The sequence below is a fragment of the Embiotoca jacksoni genome, unplaced genomic scaffold (assembly GCF_022577435.1).
Source record: "Embiotoca jacksoni isolate LCO1_2020_lvr unplaced genomic scaffold, fEmbJac1.0.p SCAF_85, whole genome shotgun sequence".
NCBI classification, from domain to species: Eukaryota; Metazoa; Chordata; class Actinopteri; family Embiotocidae; genus Embiotoca; species Embiotoca jacksoni.
Genome location: NW_027185442.1, coordinates 980390 through 999465, shown reverse-complemented (window position 1 = coordinate 999465; position 19076 = coordinate 980390). Strand labels below are relative to the sequence as shown.

Below are 19076 nucleotides of genomic sequence, written 5' to 3'. Positions count from 1 at the left end.
AGGCTCAGCTGTCCCAGATCCACAGCGACATCACCACCAACAAGCAGGAGTACGACATGCTGCTGGACCTCAAGACCCGGCTGGAGCTGGAGATCGCAGAATACAGGAGGCTGCTGGACGGAGAGGACGAGAGGTGAAGACACTGGAAGTTAGAAAAGATGAGAGGAGATAGTGACGCAGATGAGGAAGGATTAGAGAAGAAGAAATATCAAGACATTTAATGATAATGTTGAACGATCGAGACTAATAACGTCTTCTTTCTTTTTCCCTCCACTACCAGCTCCAAACAAGGTGAGCAACGTTTCACACTCTTATTTTAGCCTTAAAGTGATGCTACAATTTTAAGAAATGTGGTGAGATTTGACCATTAATTGTTGTTTCTTTTCTTTCTTTCAGTGGTCACGAAGATCATCACAGTGGTGGAGACAGTCGTGGACGGAAAGGTGGTTCAGAGCAGCAAGACTGTGGATGTGGACGTGAATGAGATTGAGTGAAACGTTGGAAGCTTTCGCAAAAAACAATAAAGATCATGCAGTTGAATTAAAGTCTGTTGTGTCGTGTTTAACTAAGATGAACACATCACTTCCTCTTTTCACCACGTCAATAATCACTGGGTTTTATCTGGTACAAATACAGTGTTCATGTTCATCTGTGTGTTCCTAAAGTTTTATTAATCAGTGTTTTTATATCAACATGTTGTGAGAAGTAATTAGCAAATTCTGCAGCTTTAAGCTTTTTAGTAAAGAAGTGAGCTCAGAGAAAAATTGTAGACGGATGTGACCAGCGCACATCGAGCTCACATTAGGGCTGGGAATGTTTGTAAATGTTGATAAATGAGTACAATCGGATTTTTGACATTTTCTCCATGTGGTATTTCTTTCTGTTACAAAAGCAAAAGTACAGTTAAACATGAAAACAATAACAAAAGATAAAAACTAAGCAAAGAAACCATGAAATGTGATCTTGAAAGTGAACCGAGCATGAAACAGATGGATTAACATGATTGACAGTCAATGTAAGACTGTGTGCATAACAGCCTCTGCATGTCAGACTGCGTCAGGCTTTCAAGACGCTTTCAGCATCAAAACAATTCAGTGACAGTTTTCGATACATCCAGCGGTCGATAGCGAAGAGATGTTGTTAATGGCTCATTTGGATTACTGTGTTTTCCAAAATGTAAAGTATAAACAAGACTCGTGCTGCAGCACACAGAGTTGAATGTGTTTTCAGACGTTCTGAAATCTGTATCTACTGCTGGGAAAAATACTGCTGAGTGTGCAGTCTTTTTGTTGAACAGCTTCAGCGCTCTGCTGCTGTTGTGCTGAAGAGCCTCTGTGGCTCAAACACAAAGCTCACCGATATTTCCTCAGAAAGTGTTGAGAAGACGGGAGAACATTATTACTCTTTGGTCAGATTTTATAAGCTAGAAAAGCTGATAAAACCAGCCTCAGTTCCTCTTTACCTCTTTTATCCAGCACATAAGCTCATAAAAATCATATTTCAGCCTCGAGTTATTGTGATCTAATTCTGAACAGGTTTTACAGCCACGCCTGTCGAGATTATCACATCCCAAACTCAACAAAAACCTAAATAAACTCCTATCAGGATGAAGATGAAATATGTAATTTAATGGTTTACTATAAAACAGCACAACTGTTACTGTCATGGTATTATTTGGAATTAAGCACACACAATAGACAGAATGAAGGTCAGCAAACTGAGCTTTTTATTGCAGTGACGTGAGTTTGGAGGACGTGGTGGTGAGATAGTCGCCTCCAGCTGAATCTCCGTGGACTGCGCTCGCTGCGTGAGACGAGTTAGGAGGTGGTGGTTTTGGAGGATATCACCCTCCCGTCCTTCACATCCTCTGTGACGATGATCATCTTCCTGTTGCCGCTTGATGAACTGCCAATATTGCTGAAGCTGAGAGAAGAGGAGCGCTTGCATTATTGTTATTATAATCTGCAGAGCATGTTTATGATTGAAAGAAAGAATTGCTACGTAACATCTTCCTACGACTTTCATGTCTTACCTGCCCTCTCCGTCCATCAGCCTCTTGTATTCTGCAATCTCCATCTCCAGTCGCGTCTTGATGTCGAGCAGCATCTGGTACTCTCGGCTCTGGTTCTCCATGTCGGCACGCAGCTGCATCAGCTGCTCCTCCAGACTCGTCACCTGCATCTGGAGGCCTTGGAGCTTCATGGAGTACCGTCCCTCCGTTTCACCCAAAGTGCACTCCAGAGAGGCTTTCTGAGGAGGAGAGGGACGAGAATGTTGGTCAGAGAAGAGACAGAACGAATGTACTGAAGGAACGATAGAGATGATGTGGAGGTGAAGAGGAGTAAAGTCCGATCGTTGTCAGTTACCATGCTGAGTTGTGACTGCAGCTCAATCTCCAGACCCTGCAATGTGCGACGGAGCTCTGAGATTTCTGACTTGGACGTGTTCAGAGTTTCTGTGTTGATCGACACCTCTTTGCTCAGCGTCTCCGACTGCAGTAGATATGGGACAATGTCAGTCAAGTATCACACCTTGAAACAACAGTCTGTTCACCAGGTTAGATTGCTTGGTCATTAAAAAAAAACATCAGCAGGCTTTTGTACCTTTGAGTCAAACCAGGATTGAAGTTCTTTCTGGTTCTTGACGGCGACACCTTCATACTGCTCACGGATCTCAGCCATGATGCTAGCCAGGTCTATCTGTGGCTTTGCGTCCACCTCCACGTTGATCTGACCAGTCATCTGGGTCCTCATGGCGGCCATTTCCTGTTAAATGAATAGTTTGATGAGTCATATTTTGATTTTATTCTACATTGCAGAAAGCAAATGAAAAAGACGATTCAGCGTTTTACAACTCACCTCCTCGTGGTTCTTCTTGAGGTAGATCAGCTCCTCCTTGAGGCCTTCGATCTGCATCTCCAGGTCGGATCTGGCGAGTGTCAGCTGGTCCAGCAGTCTCTTTAGGTCGGCAATATCTGCCTCCACTGAAGTACGCATGCCGAGCTCATTCTCGTACCTGTGAGGCAGCAGCAGGTCAGATATGTCGTCTCAACATCCCTGTAAAAACCTGCTGTCTCTCATTCTGACACTTACTTGGTTCGGAAGTCATCTGCTGCCAGTTTTGCATTTTCTTGGGCCAGAAAGATGCTTCCATTGTCTGTAATGGCATTCTGGATCTGTGATGAAGATTGTTACATAATTAACACAATTCAGACTACAAACAAACCCTGTAAGCATGAATATGCTGCTAATATTTTGTATATTGATTGTCATTTGGGTGATGTTGTCATGCAGCTTTCTAAATATGCATGCATGCATTGCATGATAAATGACAGTGTGATTTGCTGTGGTATCTCGTTCAGGACCTACCTTTCTCTGCAGGTCAGCAATGGTGGCAAAGTAAGGTGAGTAGTCCCGGGCAGAAGGGGAGGTCTTGCTCTCCAAGAACTGACGGATCTTGAGCTCCAGCTCAGCGTTGGCCTTCTCAAGGTTGCGCACCTTCTCCAGGTAGGAGCCCAGACGGTCGTTCAGGTTTTGCATGGTGGCCTTCTCGTTGGCCCCAACCTGGAAGTCACCGCCACCGCCTGCACCGAAGCCTGCACCGAAGCCTCCACCGCCTGCGCCGAAGCCTCCACCGAAGCCTCCACCGCCTGCACCGAAGCCTCCACCGAAGCCTCCTCCTCCTCCTCCTCCTCCCATGCTAAAACCATAACCGCTTCCTGTTCCACATCTAGCCCCGAAACCCCCGGAGGAAACTGAGATTCTGCTTCCACCTCCACCTGCACCACCGTGCACACTTGAAGCATATGAGCTCCTCAGTCTTCTTCCTCCACCAAGGCTTCCACCAAAACATCCACCTCCACCTCCACCTCCAGCTCTTGAGGAGAATGAACTGCTTGAAATGCTCATCCTAGACATGGTGTTCTTCGTTGAGACTGCTCAGCAGGTCGGCTTGGCTTGGTGAAAGGAAGGCGGCTGAGATACACAGCTCTGCTTCTTTCCCCTTTTTATCCTGCACCAGGCTGCTGCTGCCTCCAGTGTGGGCGGAGGCGTGCAGGCCTGCAGGGAGGAGCAACACCTTAAATGGGGAGGCAGCCCGACCCATCACACACCCTTTAAATTTATTCTGTACAGTCATCAAACTGAGAAAGTGGGATCAAATTTGATCCAATACTTTATAAGGCAATTTACTGAATTCACTCGAACCTCAAATAAAACACGATGGCTTCATTGTATTATTCAACCTATTTCCAGAGCTCCATGTTCATGTGCATGAAGACGAGCATGTGAAACTTGATCTTTGGTTCATGCATTGATACTATAAATGGTAAAACAGTCGTGCTCTTTACTGTTTGCCTCGAGTTAATTATTCAGTAAAATCTGCTGGTTTCAAATGTCGTCTTTTTTTCTGACAGGTGATGTGACTTATTGAATTTGTAGCATAATTATTGAACAACACGGGCTAGCCAAACTTGTTTTGTTACCATAGCAACAATCACTACAAACTGTCGTATCATGTTTGTTGCATTTGATTCTGAGCCAGCGGGCTTATTCTGACACACCCATGTAATCCTAGATGAATATCATCTTTTATGTACTTGTTCTTTTGTTAGATTAGTTTTCGTACCTTCATCTTTTGTCACGTTTTCTCCATCAGCTGGCAGCGCTGCTAGTTACAGGCGGTTCTTATAGACTTTTATTTTGTGATGTGATACTTGGCTTTATTCAAGCTTTGGCACAGCAGAACTGAAAAGCTCACACAAATGCGCCTGCATATCATTTACCTTTCTTGGTGTGAAACTTTGGACTTTGCATCATGACCAAATAAGAACAAGCTCTTGCTTGTTTGCTTCTTTCCATCTCACCAGTGTTTCTGTTCAGTCTTTTACAGGCCACCCGAGGAGCTTGCTCAACTGTCTCACATCAAATATGTGATTTAATTTCGGCTCTCTGTCGGGATTTAAACTTTACCTTGCAGTTCTGTGTCCTTTTTTTAATTTTTTTTTTTTTTTTTTTTTTTTTTTTTTATAATACTGACAATTATATCAACAATGCTTTCATTGTATTTCAGGCATTTTGCTTGTAGTCAACTCTCCCAAAAAGATTTTCTTTATCTCTAACAAATGAAAGTTGCTGAGTGTGCACACAGACAACGTAGAGGAATACAAACCAGATGTTTCTTTTCACTGCTGCTTCTCATTTTGAGGTTGCACATCATCTCATGCATGTGCTAAACAGCAGTAAATTATGTTCCAGACACTGACTCGTTTGAAACCCCAGTTACATATGAGTCAAGATATTTTTGAGATTACATTTCACACCAGCACACCAACCCTCAGTGTACATATACTGTAACATACTGTAGTTCTCTGCAGCCTAGTTCTCCCCTAACTTCCTATGTATGGGTCCTATGTATTATGTTGGACTAATAGCAGACATAGTTTTGGTGCAAATGTGTGTGCATATGTGATCTAAAATTTATTGTAAGTTAGAATCAGAATTAAAAAAGAAAATGTCAAAGAAATATTAGCATATGACAGATTTCATCTGAACACTGTGAGAAACTTCACTGTGATGAACGGGTGCAAAAGCTCACCTGCTTCTGATCAAATCAAATAAAATATCAAACACAATCCAAAATGTGCATCTTGATAAAAATAGAATTGCAACATTGAAAACAGAAATAATAGGTTTTTTTCATAGAAGATAACTTAATAGTAGTGCGGTCAAAAATAATGTAAAGTGTCACTGAGCTGTTTTTCCTCTGTTAAGAGCTGCGTCAGCGGTTTCTCTCACTGCTCTAAAGAAATGTTGGAAAGTTGTGAAATGCGGCTTGAGGTGAAGATACGTTTCATACATTTTCAAAAATAATTGTGTATCTGAAAACAAAACTATGCAGTTCAACTGTTTCAAATTCACTTTCATCAGTTTCACTGAGTGTGAAACTGATTCAGAAACATAGTAGACCGTTTTGTTCGTGACACAAAATGAAATCAAACTTTCTTGTATCAAAACTAAAGAAATGTAACTGCCTCCACTCAACCAGCCTACAGACAGTACAATGTGTGCAGTTAAACTGAGCATGTTTAGCATGTTAGTGACGCTCGAACAAGAACATTAGTAGAGTTAATGTACGTGACGTCTCCAGGGATGTCGCTGTTAATCGGCCACTTGGGTTCATCACATGATCTGCAGGTTACTTTTGAAACTGTTAGTGACAAACTGCTTTAAGTCTACGAGAGGAAAAAGGTGGAACAAATTTGGCCGGCATGAAAGGAGTGTCAGGAAAAAGGTTGCTGTCAAAAAATAACAAACATAAAAGCAAAGATTGGGCCTTTTGCAACAACGTGCTCCGGAAAAGTACAGAGCTGCTTGGCCACAGCAACACGAGACATGTTGGACAAATGTTTAGAAAAGGAGCCTCATACATACTGTGAAGAATGGAGGTGGAAACATCACGCTTCAGGCTCGCTGCTCCTGAAGGACCGGGCAGCTTGCAGTCATTCATTTAACCATTCATTTTTCATAATATCAAAGAGTGCTTGAACATAACGTGAAACCATCTGTCTGAAAGTTAAAGTTGAACTGGAAGTGGACGTTTCAACAAGATAATGAGAAATGGCTCCAAAGAAGAAATGGTGCGTTATGGAAAGGCATAGTCAAGAAAACAAAAAGCCCAGATTGGAGATTTGAAACAGGCCATACAAAGAAAAAACACTAAGAATCTTGAAACTGAAGGAATTTAGGATGAAAGAAGGGTCAAATATTTCAGAAAACTAATGTGAGAGAAGAGCGGACAATTGTGCAAAACGCCTACAAGAAGTTATTTCTGCTAAAAGGTGGAAAACCTCTGATGACATGTACTTTTTCACATGGTGTGTTATTCAAAATAAATGACATTGATAAGTAAAAGCACACAGAAGTTGTTGATCAGGGAACATTTCTCACCAGTCAGCTGATGACAGAGCGGCAGTGCTGAGTGGGAAACAGGAAGTTGTACCTGAACAAGAGCATTTGTGAGCCAGCAAATTTCCATTAATTTGCGTTGCATTTATATTTATGTTTTTCTTGTACTTGTATTTGACACTTTATGAATGTTTTTTTTTAACACTGCTCATGTTCCTTCATCGGCTGCAGAGACTCATTTTCTTGCTTTGACGTTGTGCTCTCAGGTGAGCTGGATGATGAATGCTCGCAGTATGAGTGGTGAGAAAGAAGGGTGCGACTGTGTTTCTCCTGCCAAGAGAAGTATTACTGTAAATATGCATCATGTTGAATGAGGTAGTCCTGAGAAGTGGCTCCGTTCCCTGAGGAATATTCAGCTTAGATACAATTTTAAATGAATTCAAACGTCCCTACAGCCATGAATCGATCTCTTGTATCTTGTGGACGACTGTTACACGTGATGTGAGTGGGAGCTGCACTTAAACCTTATCAATAAGTCTTTCTGACACGTTTACTGTTTCACAGACCCCGACCACTTTCTCAGAACGCAAAAGGCCCGTTCAAACCTGAGTACCAAGTGCCTCGCTGACTCGTGATGGAAACAGGAACAGTATGCTGGAAATGTGCTGTGACACGACAAACAGCCCGCAGTGCTTTTACCTGGGCGTTCATCACATATGAGCCAACATGAAACAATGCTTCACTTGCTATCTCCTGCAGGATAGGAAGTGAGAGCCGCGGTGACTCACTGCTAAATCTGGTGTTTTTTCAGTGATCCTCTGCCTTTGTGTGTGTGTGTGTGTGTGTGTGTGTGTGTGTGTGTGTGTGTGTGTGTGTGTGTGTGTGTGTGTGTGTGTGTGTGTTTTGAAGTGTTCTTTTATTTCAGGTCTGGGCTGGTTTCTGTTACTTCTTGCATTCCCCTGCAGCTACCGGCCACACCCTTTACAGCCAGGAATAATTCATGCAAAGGCTGCGATGCTTTTAGAGGTCTGGAAATTTACAGCAGAGAGAATTTCAGAACGGAGCTGAAATAGATTCACATTTTCTGCTATTACCAAAAAAATCTAATTAATTCATGAACATGTCCATTGTTTCCACGCTGCATTTATATACTATGAACATCCAAAAACACGTGTTTTAGGGAGTTCGCCCTCCTTGCTTGCTTTTACAATTCAGCATGAAGTCTGACACCAGGAGATCAAATGTAGCGTCAACATTTCATTTTGAAATGTGACTTTTTGTACTTATGAAGTTTCTTCTCTTTTTATGCCCCTAAAATGTGTTGAACTCACTGCCTCTGGATATAAACTCTCCTGGTATTTTAAAAAGGAAATTAAAGACATAATTCTTTAATCTGGCTTTTAATTTGGATGAATGTTTATCGTCTTGTTTTTTAAGTTTTAATTATGCTTTTTTTTTTTTTTTTTTATCCTTGGTGTTTATTATATTTTACTGACTAACATGTTTTATTGTTGTAATTTAAAGTTCAGCATTTTCTTTAATCGACTACAATTATATTATTTTTACATTATTTCTAAAGTTATTGTTCTATTTATTAAAAACCATCAGCGTGGAGTTCGGCTCAGGTGTGTGTGAATTTATTGTTCTGTTTGTTTGCTTGCTAGTTTTTGTGTGTTGCTCTAATGTGAAGCACTTTGGGCTGCATCCTTGTAGGAAAGCTACTGTATGAATAAATGTGAGTTGGGTTAAGTTGATGAATGCTACACGTGATTTGCAAAGGTCCAACAACAGTACATTTTTTTGTCTTGTCTAATCATGCAGAATAGCATCAGTTGCGAGGCGAATGACTCTTTCCCTTGATGTCTAAGCTTGATATTGCTGCCCTGCACAAAACAGCTGAAACAGCATGGATCGCTCATAGAGGAGTGTTAATTACATTTAATAGCATGGATGAAAGCATCAGTGTTCAAAAAATGTAACACAAAAAAAGAAGGCTATTAACCGTTGAGTCATTTTGACAATCCGATTTATTAATAAGTCCGTTAATCACTGCAGTTTGGAGAGCTCAAGCCTCCACTGGATTCAACTCCACCCAAATACAGAAGGTGACTCAGGAGTGACCAGCGAACCTCACCGTACTTCATCTTAACTTGGAACACACCCATCTCTTGTATAACACACCTGCATATTCTCTGGGAAACGTTTTCTTCCCTGCATGTTTCTGTGCCCGTCACCTTCAGTGTTGCACCTTTTTTTCCTGGTTTTAAAAAGGATTTCATGCCATTTGCAGATCTTTGTTCATTGTTCTGTGAGTGAGTTAAACTAACCAAGTTTCTGAATGTCTCCATCTGTTTCCACTCAAATAAAATAAGGTTATATAACCCAATGAAGTTGTGCCAGAAGGACTCCACTTTTAGAGAGAGAGTTAAAGGTGACACCTGGTGGTCATAATTCAAATTACATTGAAAATACCACAATACCTAAAATTCATGTTTTCACTACAGCAGCCACACAAGCAACATACTAGAGACACTGACCATGGACTCATGAAACAGAAACATTACTAAGTTTTTATTATTTTCTTTCTTGTTTCTTGTACCTTCAATGACTTTCGTGCTATTTTGTGGGTCTAAAAAGTATTTTAGCAAGAAAGTGGGATGTTGGATTAAACTATGATGTGTATGTCTTCATCTCCTTATTTTGGTTGATTTGTTGCCTGTAATGCAAAACCAAGGAGGACCAAACAAGGGTTAAACTATTCACTAAAGTTGTGAAGCTCAAAACATCTCTCTTTACTTTAGACTTTAACCAGCTGCTCTTGAAGCTCTCCTGTATTTGAACTACCGCACCTTTAAAATGCATATTGCTTCTTTTATATTTGACCTCTATTTGTGTTTAATTGTATGCATTTTATCTGTTCTTACGCATCTCATGTCTTTACTATATTTTTAAATGTTTTTTATATCTGTTTTTAAGTGAAAGACTGCATGTCATTTTTAGTTGTCATTATTATTATTATTATTATTATTATTATTATTATTATTATTATTATTATAGTTATTATTATTATGTCAGGACTCCACTTTGCAGAGAGAAAGTTAAAGGTAACACCTGGTGGCCATAAGATAAACTACATCACATACTGCACTAAAAAAAGTTCTCCAATTTATTTAATTTATCTTCATATATCATGATTTTTGGCACAAAGAGAAAGACGCAGGAGACGGAGACGTCATGCTCAAGCAACAAAAACATTATCGAGCATTACTCATTTTCTTTCTGTGGCCTAAAAATCAACCTGTTTCTTGAGCCTTTTACAATTTCTGTTATTTTTGTACGTTTAAAAAAAGTGTTATTAGTGTCAAAGTTAGTTCTATGATTAAAAAGTCAAATCTGTATTCAAACAATAACCCACCTCTGGATTGTAATACACATTTGTGATCAAGAATACATCGTTATATTTTGGTTTCACCAAGTAAAGATCAGAAAGTGCAGTGGTAATTCCCTTAAGAAACAAAAGTGCTTTCTTCCCAACTTCAAAATTCAAAAAACAAACAATCTCTTCAGTATTAGGAACTATTTAGGCCAAATCAATGTGAAGGTGTAATGTTAGTGGCAGCAGCTACTGAATGGTCTCCACCTGGGTGTCAGAGGACGAGGACACCACCTTTCCATCAACAAGTTCCTCCACGATGACCTTCACGCGCTTCTCTATGTGAGGTTTGTGCTCTGCAGAGGACAACGATGATGCATCATGTGTCTACAGTACAAGGAGCCCAAATCAAGATCAGACAGTCAGTTGGGTAAATGAGATTCTTACCTTTAACTTCTTTCACCACCTTGCTGATGACCACCACCCTGTGGAGGGAGCAAACATTGTTTTAAAATGCATCTTTACTGTTTTGGCTGTTGGTCTCCAGCTTCCACTCCTACAATTAAAGAAACATTTAATCTCTCACTTCTTCTCTTCAAGCATCTCTCCATTCAGCAGCCTCCTGTATTCAGCGATCTCCATCTCCAGCCTCATCTTGATGTCCAGCAGCAGGTTGTAGTCGGTCTGCTGCTGCTCCAGCGAGGCTCTCAGCTGCTGCAGCTCCGTCTCCAGCATGGTGATGGTCATCTGCAGCTGGCTGAGCTGAACGCTGTACCGACCCTTCGCTTCTTCCAGGTTCACCTGCAGGCAGTGAATCTGCAGGACAGACAGGATGGGTGGTGGGAAAGCTCCATGTGAGTGAGATCAGAGGGAACAATCACCCAATCTGCCGCACAGCAAATTATTAAGTGTCATGAGGTATTTTTCTACTTCAAAGGCTCCCAATTTTCTCAGTCTGTCTTCTAACAACAGTCAACAGAAAAAAAAACATGTGAATTTCACGTGCAAAAACTCACATGTGACACGTGTAATTGCGCACAAGTGGTTTTGGAGCATTTTCATGGTGTGAAGCCCGTGTAGATTCGCATGTAAAAACGTTTCCACATATTCTCCCCTCGTTATCATATGTTGCAACTTGTGCTAAACATGTGTCATACATGCCCTCCATTGTCCAATCAGTGTTTTGGTGTCTGCTTAGTCTTTAAACAAGGAATCTGTTCATGCATTTCCTCGACTGTATTTCACTGCCTCACGATATCTTTTCAACCCGTCTGTTTCCAGGATGAATCCACAAGAGGAGAGTGTTTGAAAGTGTGTCAGGAATGGATCTTAAGAATAAGATGAATAATTACAGCCAGTAAAACCTGTCTCCTACCTTTTACTCTGTGGTTTAAGTATGATCAGCTAACCGTACACCATCAAGGTGTGATGTCACTCCCTGTTATTCCATCTTCTGCTCACCTCTGAGTAAACGCTCTGATGCTTTATCTCCAGACTCTGGTAGGTCTTCTTCAGCTCCGACAGCTGTGTGCTGGACGTCGTCACCTCTGTTCTGCTGGAAATCATTTGCGTCTGCAGAGTGTCCACCTTTTCACAAGCACATACAGATTATTCTTTCATCTCTTTTCATCATACTTTTCACCTTCTGAGTTGTTTTGGAAGTTTTGGGCACTTCACCTTAGACTGGAACCATTTCTCAATATCCAGCTTGCTCTTCGTCACCACAGTTTCATACTGCTCCCTCATCTCCTCCAGGACTTTTGTCAGATCGGTCGACTCGGTACTGTCCACCTCGACATTCACACCACCGGAGGCCTGGGTCCTCAGCTGACTCATCTCCTGCAACGAGCACACAAGGACTCACTGAGCATTTTAATCTCCTGCCCCTCTACAGGTGAGAGTCACGGCTGCCACCACCAGCAGGTGGCGCCACCACACTGGGAAACAATAAATCTTAATGCCATGCATGAAAAATGATGTGAAAACAGTCTTACCTCCTTGTGGTTTTTATTTATGTACATTAACTCTTCCTTCAGAACTTCTATCTGAATCTCCAGGTCACTGATGGTCAGAGTCAGACTGTCCCGGACCCCTCGGAGACGAGCCACATCAGCCTCCGCCAGGGTGCGCAGGTTCAGCTCCATCTCATGTCTGCAGAGGAAAGTCAGGTGGTAGACACAATTCATGAGGATTTAGTATCATCATCATCGGTTATCAAAATTGTAATGAAATAGTAGTTTATATTCAACGTAAAAAGTGTTTGAGTCTCTTCTGCTCCTTCAGCATCAGTAGACTTTATTCAAAACAGATAAATCAAGGCATTTTTAAAGCTTTATTATTATCATTACTAGAATTTTTACAAAACTTCAGACTACAGTTACAAAATTTTCTTGTCTTTTTCTTGATGTGTGACTGTTTCTGAACCTACTTCAGTTTAAAGTCTTCTACTGCCAGCTGGACGTTGTCCATCTGCAGGACGACACTTTCCTTCTCTGCATATCTTCTCGTAATCTAAATGAGCAGGAAAAAAAATGCACTGTTGCTTTTTATTTCATACAATCTACAGGCTAATATTTATCTAACAATATTCAGTAATTCATTCCCGTATTTCAACACTTGCAGCATTTCAGTTTTCTTTGGATGTTGTTGGTGTTTTCAGTGAAATGAGGCACGATGGGTCTTAATTTAAATCCTCCAAAGATGACTAAGATGCAGGTGGAGTTCAAACATGCCGTTTAGTAAATGCTCTCTTGTTTCTTTTACTTGGAGAAAACGATTTTGTTTGTTTTGCATGAAGTTTCTTTGTCCGTATTTATCCATGCAGCATTCAGTGGAGCACATGGTCAGGTCAACCTGTCTGGGAGAACATGGAGTCGAAAAAGAGGACGCTGGGCTCCTATTAATCCTCATCATTGTCCTAGTTGCCATGTTACATGTACATGATAAACACATCTCAAAAATACAAATTGTCACAGAATGAGAGATGTGATTCAAACTGCAAAGAAACAAAACCATGTGAAAGGAAACGCTGAGAAACAAAGACAGTGAACTGGTTCGTGTAAAACTTCTCTGTTCTGTGGAGCTGGAGATATTTCTGCTCTTCCTCGCTCAGAAAGGATAAACTGCAGTTTTAATTCTTGCTGACAAAGTAAATGAATGAAGAAACGTGTCTCTAAACTCGAGCGAGCGCATAAATGTTTGCTGCTTTGAAGAGTTTTCTTTGTGTCTGTTGTCCTTTCAGTGAAGTGATGGATGTGAGGAGGTACCTGAGCTCTCAGGTCGGTGATGGTGGCAAAGTAAGCAGAGAAGTCGTTGGAGTGGGTTACAGTCTTCTTGTCGTAGAAGCTTCTGATCTGCAGCTCCAGCTTGCTGTTGGCCTCCTCCAGCAAGCGCACCTGCACACACAACCGCATTCAACCACTAATCACAAATCCAAATGTTCACTGTAGCTCTTATAATAATGAAATACTGCGTCATATAAATTAAAACCACAAATGTAAAATCAGCTGTTTTCCTGCTGTTTTAACTCCTTTTTATTTATTGTTGCTTTTTAACATATTGACTTTCCTTTCTTTTAGCATACTAGAAGTATTCAGACCCTTCACTCAGGTAAAACTGCCAATAAGTAACATGTAAATTTAAAAACATCAGGACATTATCACACACCGAGGATTGTCAGGAGACACATGAAATAAATCAGTGCAACAAGGTCACATATTTATATTTGGTTTAAAACTGAAGAAGTACTCCACCAACATGTTCGGCATCCTCCTGTTGTTTTGGTTCTCTGGAAGTAAAGTTGTGTGTGTGTGTGTGTGTGTGTGTGTGTGTGTGTGTGTGTGTGTGTGTGTGTGTGTGTGTGTGTGTGTGTGCAGAAAGTTAGGATCTTACTTTGGTCAGATAGGAGGCCAGGCGGTCGTTGAGGTTCTGCATGGTCACCTTCTCATCGCCGATCACCGCGGTGCCTCCGGAGGAGCTCAGGGACCCCGAGGAGAACACGGACTGGGAGATGCGGGTCCCGAAGCCTCCCGCCCCGCCATACACGCTGGGCGCGCGGCCATGGAGGGGCACGCTGGAGATGCGTTGATGGGTCCGTCCGCTGAGGCTCCTGGCGCTGGAGATGCTGCTGTGCAGTGCGAGAGAGACAGGCATGGTGACAAACGGGTGGTTGGCGGGTCTGGAGAGAGTCCGTCTGACACCAGGATTATATAGGAGTCGGACCGCGTCAGGTTCTGCACCACAACAAGGCGCGGTATGCAGATAATCGTTTTTTGAGGCGTGTACAATGGCATTACTGAAAGACAGGTTGGATATCTTGTCAGGCAGCTTGAAACTGATAATCAGACTGACAGACAGACATGAAGATAATCGTGTTCTCTTTGTTGTCAATTATAATTAGAGTTTGGCTCAAATGTCAAAATTCCTTTAAAGTAAGACGTTTGAAGGAGGAAATTGGCTCTACTGTAAAATAAAGATATAAAATAAAGACAAATAAAATCAGATCACTTTCTCAGGGCTTGTAAACCTTTTAGTTTCTAACCTCTATCTTTATGCACCAGACATGTTTAAACTGGCTTTTAGCATTTAATACTTCCCTGCAATTCTCTGGCCATCTAGGGACTTGCTTTGCTACTTTAATCTACTTTACTTTACTTTTTTCTACTCTACATGTTCTACTGTACTCTACTTTACCTTTTTCTACTCTACTCTACTTTTTCTACTCTACGTATTTCTACTCTACTTTTTTTCTACTCTACCCTTTTCTACTCTATACTCTACTTTTTTCTAATCTACCTTTTTCTACTCTCTACTCTACCTTTTTCTACTCTCTACTTATTTCAACTCTCAACTCTACCTTTTTCTACTCTCTACTTATTTCGACTCTCGACTCTACCTTTATCTACTCTCTACTCTACTCTACTTTTCTCTACTCTGCCTTTTTTTCAGATGTCTGTTGGTCTCCATTTGCTCTTCAACTCTCAGCTCAAACTGCACAGACCTTGTGTCACACATCTTCCTGTATAAGATACTATAAGTATAATATTCTAATCTGTATAAGAACAGGAGGTGATCTTAACCATCGCAAACTGGTTCTCCTTAATGACTTTGTTTTCTTTAGAAAACATTAAAGTTATTTCAGTCCTCTGCGGATCAGACAAAAGAGTTAATAGCTGGTGACATAATTGATCATTTAGGAAATATATCTGCATTCAAGACCAAACACACACACACACACACACACACACACACACACACACACACACACACACACACACACACACACACAACACTCACACCTTTTTCTTTGGAAGCTTTTGTGGTCAGAAAAATACTTATTATGATTGACAAGAATCTGACAAACTTCATCCGAAGTGGAAAACGCCCATCTAACACTTTGTTCTCTGTAGAATAAATATTGATTTAACAAACTTACTGGGAAATTTCTGGACCAAAAAGTGAAAGTAAGGGCAGGAAGATGAACAACGCTGATGATGAAACATGAATTAACATTTATTTTATATAAAGAACTCTTCACAAACTGTTACCAGCTGAACAAAAAAAGAAAAGTGAACAGGGGGGTGGATATATATATATATATATATATATATATATATATATATATATACATATATATAGTTGAATAATAACCGAGGTCGTGAAGAGTTCTTGTGACATTTCAACGCCCTGCAGCTTCATGTCTCCGGTGTTCAAGCTGCTGAACTCAGATTTACTCTGAACATCCGGGTCTTTTGTCTGCAGGTGATCACGTCCATTGTGCTGCTGCCACGTCCACTTATTGAATAATGGTAGCTTAATGATTATTCACAGTTTACACATGATGTGTTTACTGCCCGGCCGGTAGAAAACATCTGAAAAGCGGTGTTTGTTTTGTTTCTGCTTTATTGTCCGGGGAACCTGTAAAAACAGAAAAAAACTGGGACACTTGAAGCAAAATCTATATGAACAGTAACAGGACTAATGTCATCCGAGCTCTGGTGAGGTTTTACTAAAAGGGGCTGCACGTCATCTGGAAAGTACAAACCACAGTACGAGTGGAAGAGGGCGATGACCTCCACTCACCCATTAAATTATGTTCATTTCAAATGAGATTTATTATCAGTAAGCTGTAAAGTGGAGAATCTTTAGATGTTAAAATTAAAGACGACGGTCACAACAAAGAAATAGAAGGTCATTTATTTGTCTACGTCGAGTGAATTGTTGGAATAATGGTCGTTACGAATCATTTCTACACCTGAAACCCTGTTTTCAGCCTTTAGAGTCGTGGCTTCATACTCACATCAGATCCTCTGTGCTGGTTTCAACAGGCTTTACAGAAGTATTGGATTTCTTCTGTACACACATTGAGTTGTTTTATTGTTATTGCGGAGTAAAAAAGGCCTTTCCAAGCAAGTGAAAACCACAATAATGGGCTTCTCCATGTCGAGGTGTACCGTTTCCTTTACGCACATCCTTCCAACGTTTCCATCTCCGGATCGATCAGCTGCTCTGCACTGAACATTCTTATCACTCTTTGATTTTTCACCACATCGCTTAAACTTGTGCTATAAAAGAACCGACCTGCTCAGAAATCACCAGATTTTCTCCAGAGGTGTTTCTCTTCTTGGACTTCCATATCTCATCCTACCTTCACAGGTGCAGTAATTTTGTCATTTTGAATAGTTTTAAGTAATTTAATGTGATTTTAATAGAAATGGTTCTTTCTTTTGGCACACAGACATGTCGGGGAAAGTTATTGTGCTCTTTGCACTGGTTGCACTGCTTGTATCCGGTGCAGCCTGCTCTCCTGGATCCTCTGCAGCTGGCGAAGATAAACAGACTGACATCCTGCAGCAGCTTCTGGCCAACAGGGAGAAAGCGAGAGACTCTGCCGGAGGGAGACCGGCGCCTCGCGCTCACCTGGCGAGACGGGCACACCTGTCTGAGGACGAACGAGAGATTATGACCAAACAAATAATGCAAGCAATTTCAGGTATGCTTTGGGCTGGGGTCTTGAAATTCTTCTCTGATTGTTGTTTTTTACTGGCAGGAAAAGTATTCACATTATTCATTAATAATAATTATAATTATTAAGTACCAACACAGCAAAGTAAAAATACTTCATTATAAGTAAATGTCCTCCATGAAAATCTTACTGAAGTAAAATTGGCAGCAAAAGCATTAAAGTCCTGGTTCGGTCCCATTATTATATATGACATTATTAGATTATTAACAGACAGACAGACAGACAGACAGACAGACAGACAGACAGATAGACAGATAGATAGACAGACAGACAGACAGACAGACAGACAGATAGACAGATAGATAGATAGATAGATAGACAGACAGACAGACAGATAATAGATAGATAGATAGATAGATAGATAGATAGACAGACAGACAGACAGACAGACAGACAGACAGATAGACAGACAGACAGATAGATAGATAGATAGATAGATAGATAGATAGATAGATAGATAGATAGATAGATAGATAGATAGATAGATAGATAGATAGATAGATAATAGATAGATAGATAGATAATAGATAGATAGATAGATAGATAGATAGATAGATAGATAGATAGATAGATAGATAGATAGATAGATAGATAGATAATAGATAGATAGATAGATAGATAGATAGATAGACAGACAGACAGATTTTTTTTATTTTAATTTTATTGTACTCTATTAATCCCCGAGGGGAAATTATTTCGCTACAGCAGCATCCCGAGGGGAGCTGCTGCAACAGGCTGCCACGACCGCAGCGCCAACTAACCTGAGGTGCATGTTGTTGTTTTTTTGACAGGCAGACACAGACAGGCAGGCAGAGAGACAGACAGGCAGAGAGACAGACAGGCAGGCAGGCAGAGAGACAGACAGGCAGAGAGGCAGGCAGGCAGGCAGGCAGAGAGACAGAGAGGCAGGCAGGCAGGCAGAGAGACAGACAGGCAGAGAGACAGACAGGCAGGCAGGCAGAGAGACAGACAGGCAGAGAGGCAGGCAGGCAGAGAGACAGACAGGCAGAGAGACAGACAGGCAGGCAGGCAGGCAGAGAGACAGACAGGCAGACAGGCAGAGAGACAGGCAGGCAGACAGGCAGAGAGACAGACAGGCAGACAGGCAGAGAGACAGACAGGCAGACAGGCAGAGAGACAGGCAGAGAGACAGACAGGCAGACAGGCAGAGAGACAGACAGGCAGACAGGCAGAGAGACAGGCAGACAGGCAGAGAGACAGACAGGCAGACAGGCAGAGAGACAGACAGATAGCAGTTTGGAGAAAAGTCTCAACTTCCTCTGGTTCTTTGTTGCCGTCAGAAAGGGGCGTGGCGACGCCCCTGATGACGACATGCCGCTCTGATCTACGGTGCTGACGTACAGTTTTGATTGAGCGACTCTTCGTGTCCGAGTTGAGACTTTAGAGAGAATATAACAATAAGTAACGGTGAAAACTATAAATCACGCTCTTGACTTGTGGCAGTTGCATGTTGCTTCCTCGTGCCCCCTCAGGTGGATGATCAGGTGTGTGTACTGAAGCCTTGTGTATGGTTCATGTAGGAATGGTTTGTTCACAGAGGTGATGCACTCGGAGTGCATGTCGGACCGGGACTACCAGGGCTGGCTGGACTTCGGACGCCGCGACGCCGAGTGAGACACAACAGACCCCCGCAGCTCTCACTTCACCGCCTGCTCTTCACTTTGTGGAGAAAGTCCGCGTTTCACTTTACTGCAACTTTACAAATAAACAACTTTTGCAGAATGATCACAAGTCTTGTGTTTGATTCATTGTG

General features: G+C 41.5%; 4 protein-coding genes across 4 annotated transcripts in view; 2 read left to right on the top strand and 2 right to left on the bottom strand.

Annotated features, from left to right (window-relative positions):
• The window catches only part of krt98 (keratin 98), a 3980-nt gene extending 3435 nt beyond the window's left edge, over window positions 1-545 (top strand). The window contains exons 6-7 of the mRNA XM_069139807.1: window positions 1-133; window positions 281-545. The exon at window positions 1-133 is cut by the window's left edge and continues 88 nt beyond it. Coding sequence (XP_068995908.1) covers window positions 1-133; window positions 281-320 — 173 coding nt within the window. The 3' untranslated portion in view covers window positions 321-545. The remainder of the gene's footprint in view (window positions 134-280) is intronic.
• A 1158-nt stretch (window positions 546-1703) lies between these two features.
• Window positions 1704-3992, bottom strand: LOC138192420 (keratin, type I cytoskeletal 13-like). The gene is made up of 7 exons (XM_069139805.1): window positions 3369-3992; window positions 3093-3175; window positions 2859-3015; window positions 2604-2765; window positions 2367-2492; window positions 2033-2250; window positions 1704-1923 (listed from the first exon to the last, which is right to left on the bottom strand). Exons 1-7 carry the CDS (start codon window positions 3915-3917, stop codon window positions 1818-1820), a joined length of 1401 nt encoding a protein of 466 aa, XP_068995906.1. The 5' UTR covers window positions 3918-3992; the 3' UTR covers window positions 1704-1817.
• Window positions 3993-8914: 4922 nt separating this feature from the next.
• On the bottom strand, window positions 8915-14443 carry LOC138192421 (keratin, type I cytoskeletal 13-like). Its single transcript, XM_069139806.1, has 9 exons — window positions 14170-14443; window positions 13545-13673; window positions 12707-12789; window positions 12273-12429; window positions 11956-12117; window positions 11740-11865; window positions 10865-11094; window positions 10726-10763; window positions 8915-10634 (listed from the first exon to the last, which is right to left on the bottom strand). The coding sequence occupies exons 1-9, from the start codon at window positions 14428-14430 to the stop codon at window positions 10528-10530; spliced, it is 1293 nt and encodes a 430-aa protein (XP_068995907.1). The 5' UTR covers window positions 14431-14443; the 3' UTR covers window positions 8915-10527.
• Window positions 14444-16849: 2406 nt separating this feature from the next.
• On the top strand, window positions 16850-18969 carry LOC138192424 (cholecystokinin). Its single transcript, XM_069139808.1, has 3 exons — window positions 16850-16932; window positions 17015-17269; window positions 18861-18969. The coding sequence occupies exons 2-3, from the start codon at window positions 17017-17019 to the stop codon at window positions 18935-18937; spliced, it is 330 nt and encodes a 109-aa protein (XP_068995909.1). The 5' UTR covers window positions 16850-16932; window positions 17015-17016; the 3' UTR covers window positions 18938-18969.
• The last annotated feature ends 107 nt before the right edge of the window (window positions 18970-19076 follow it).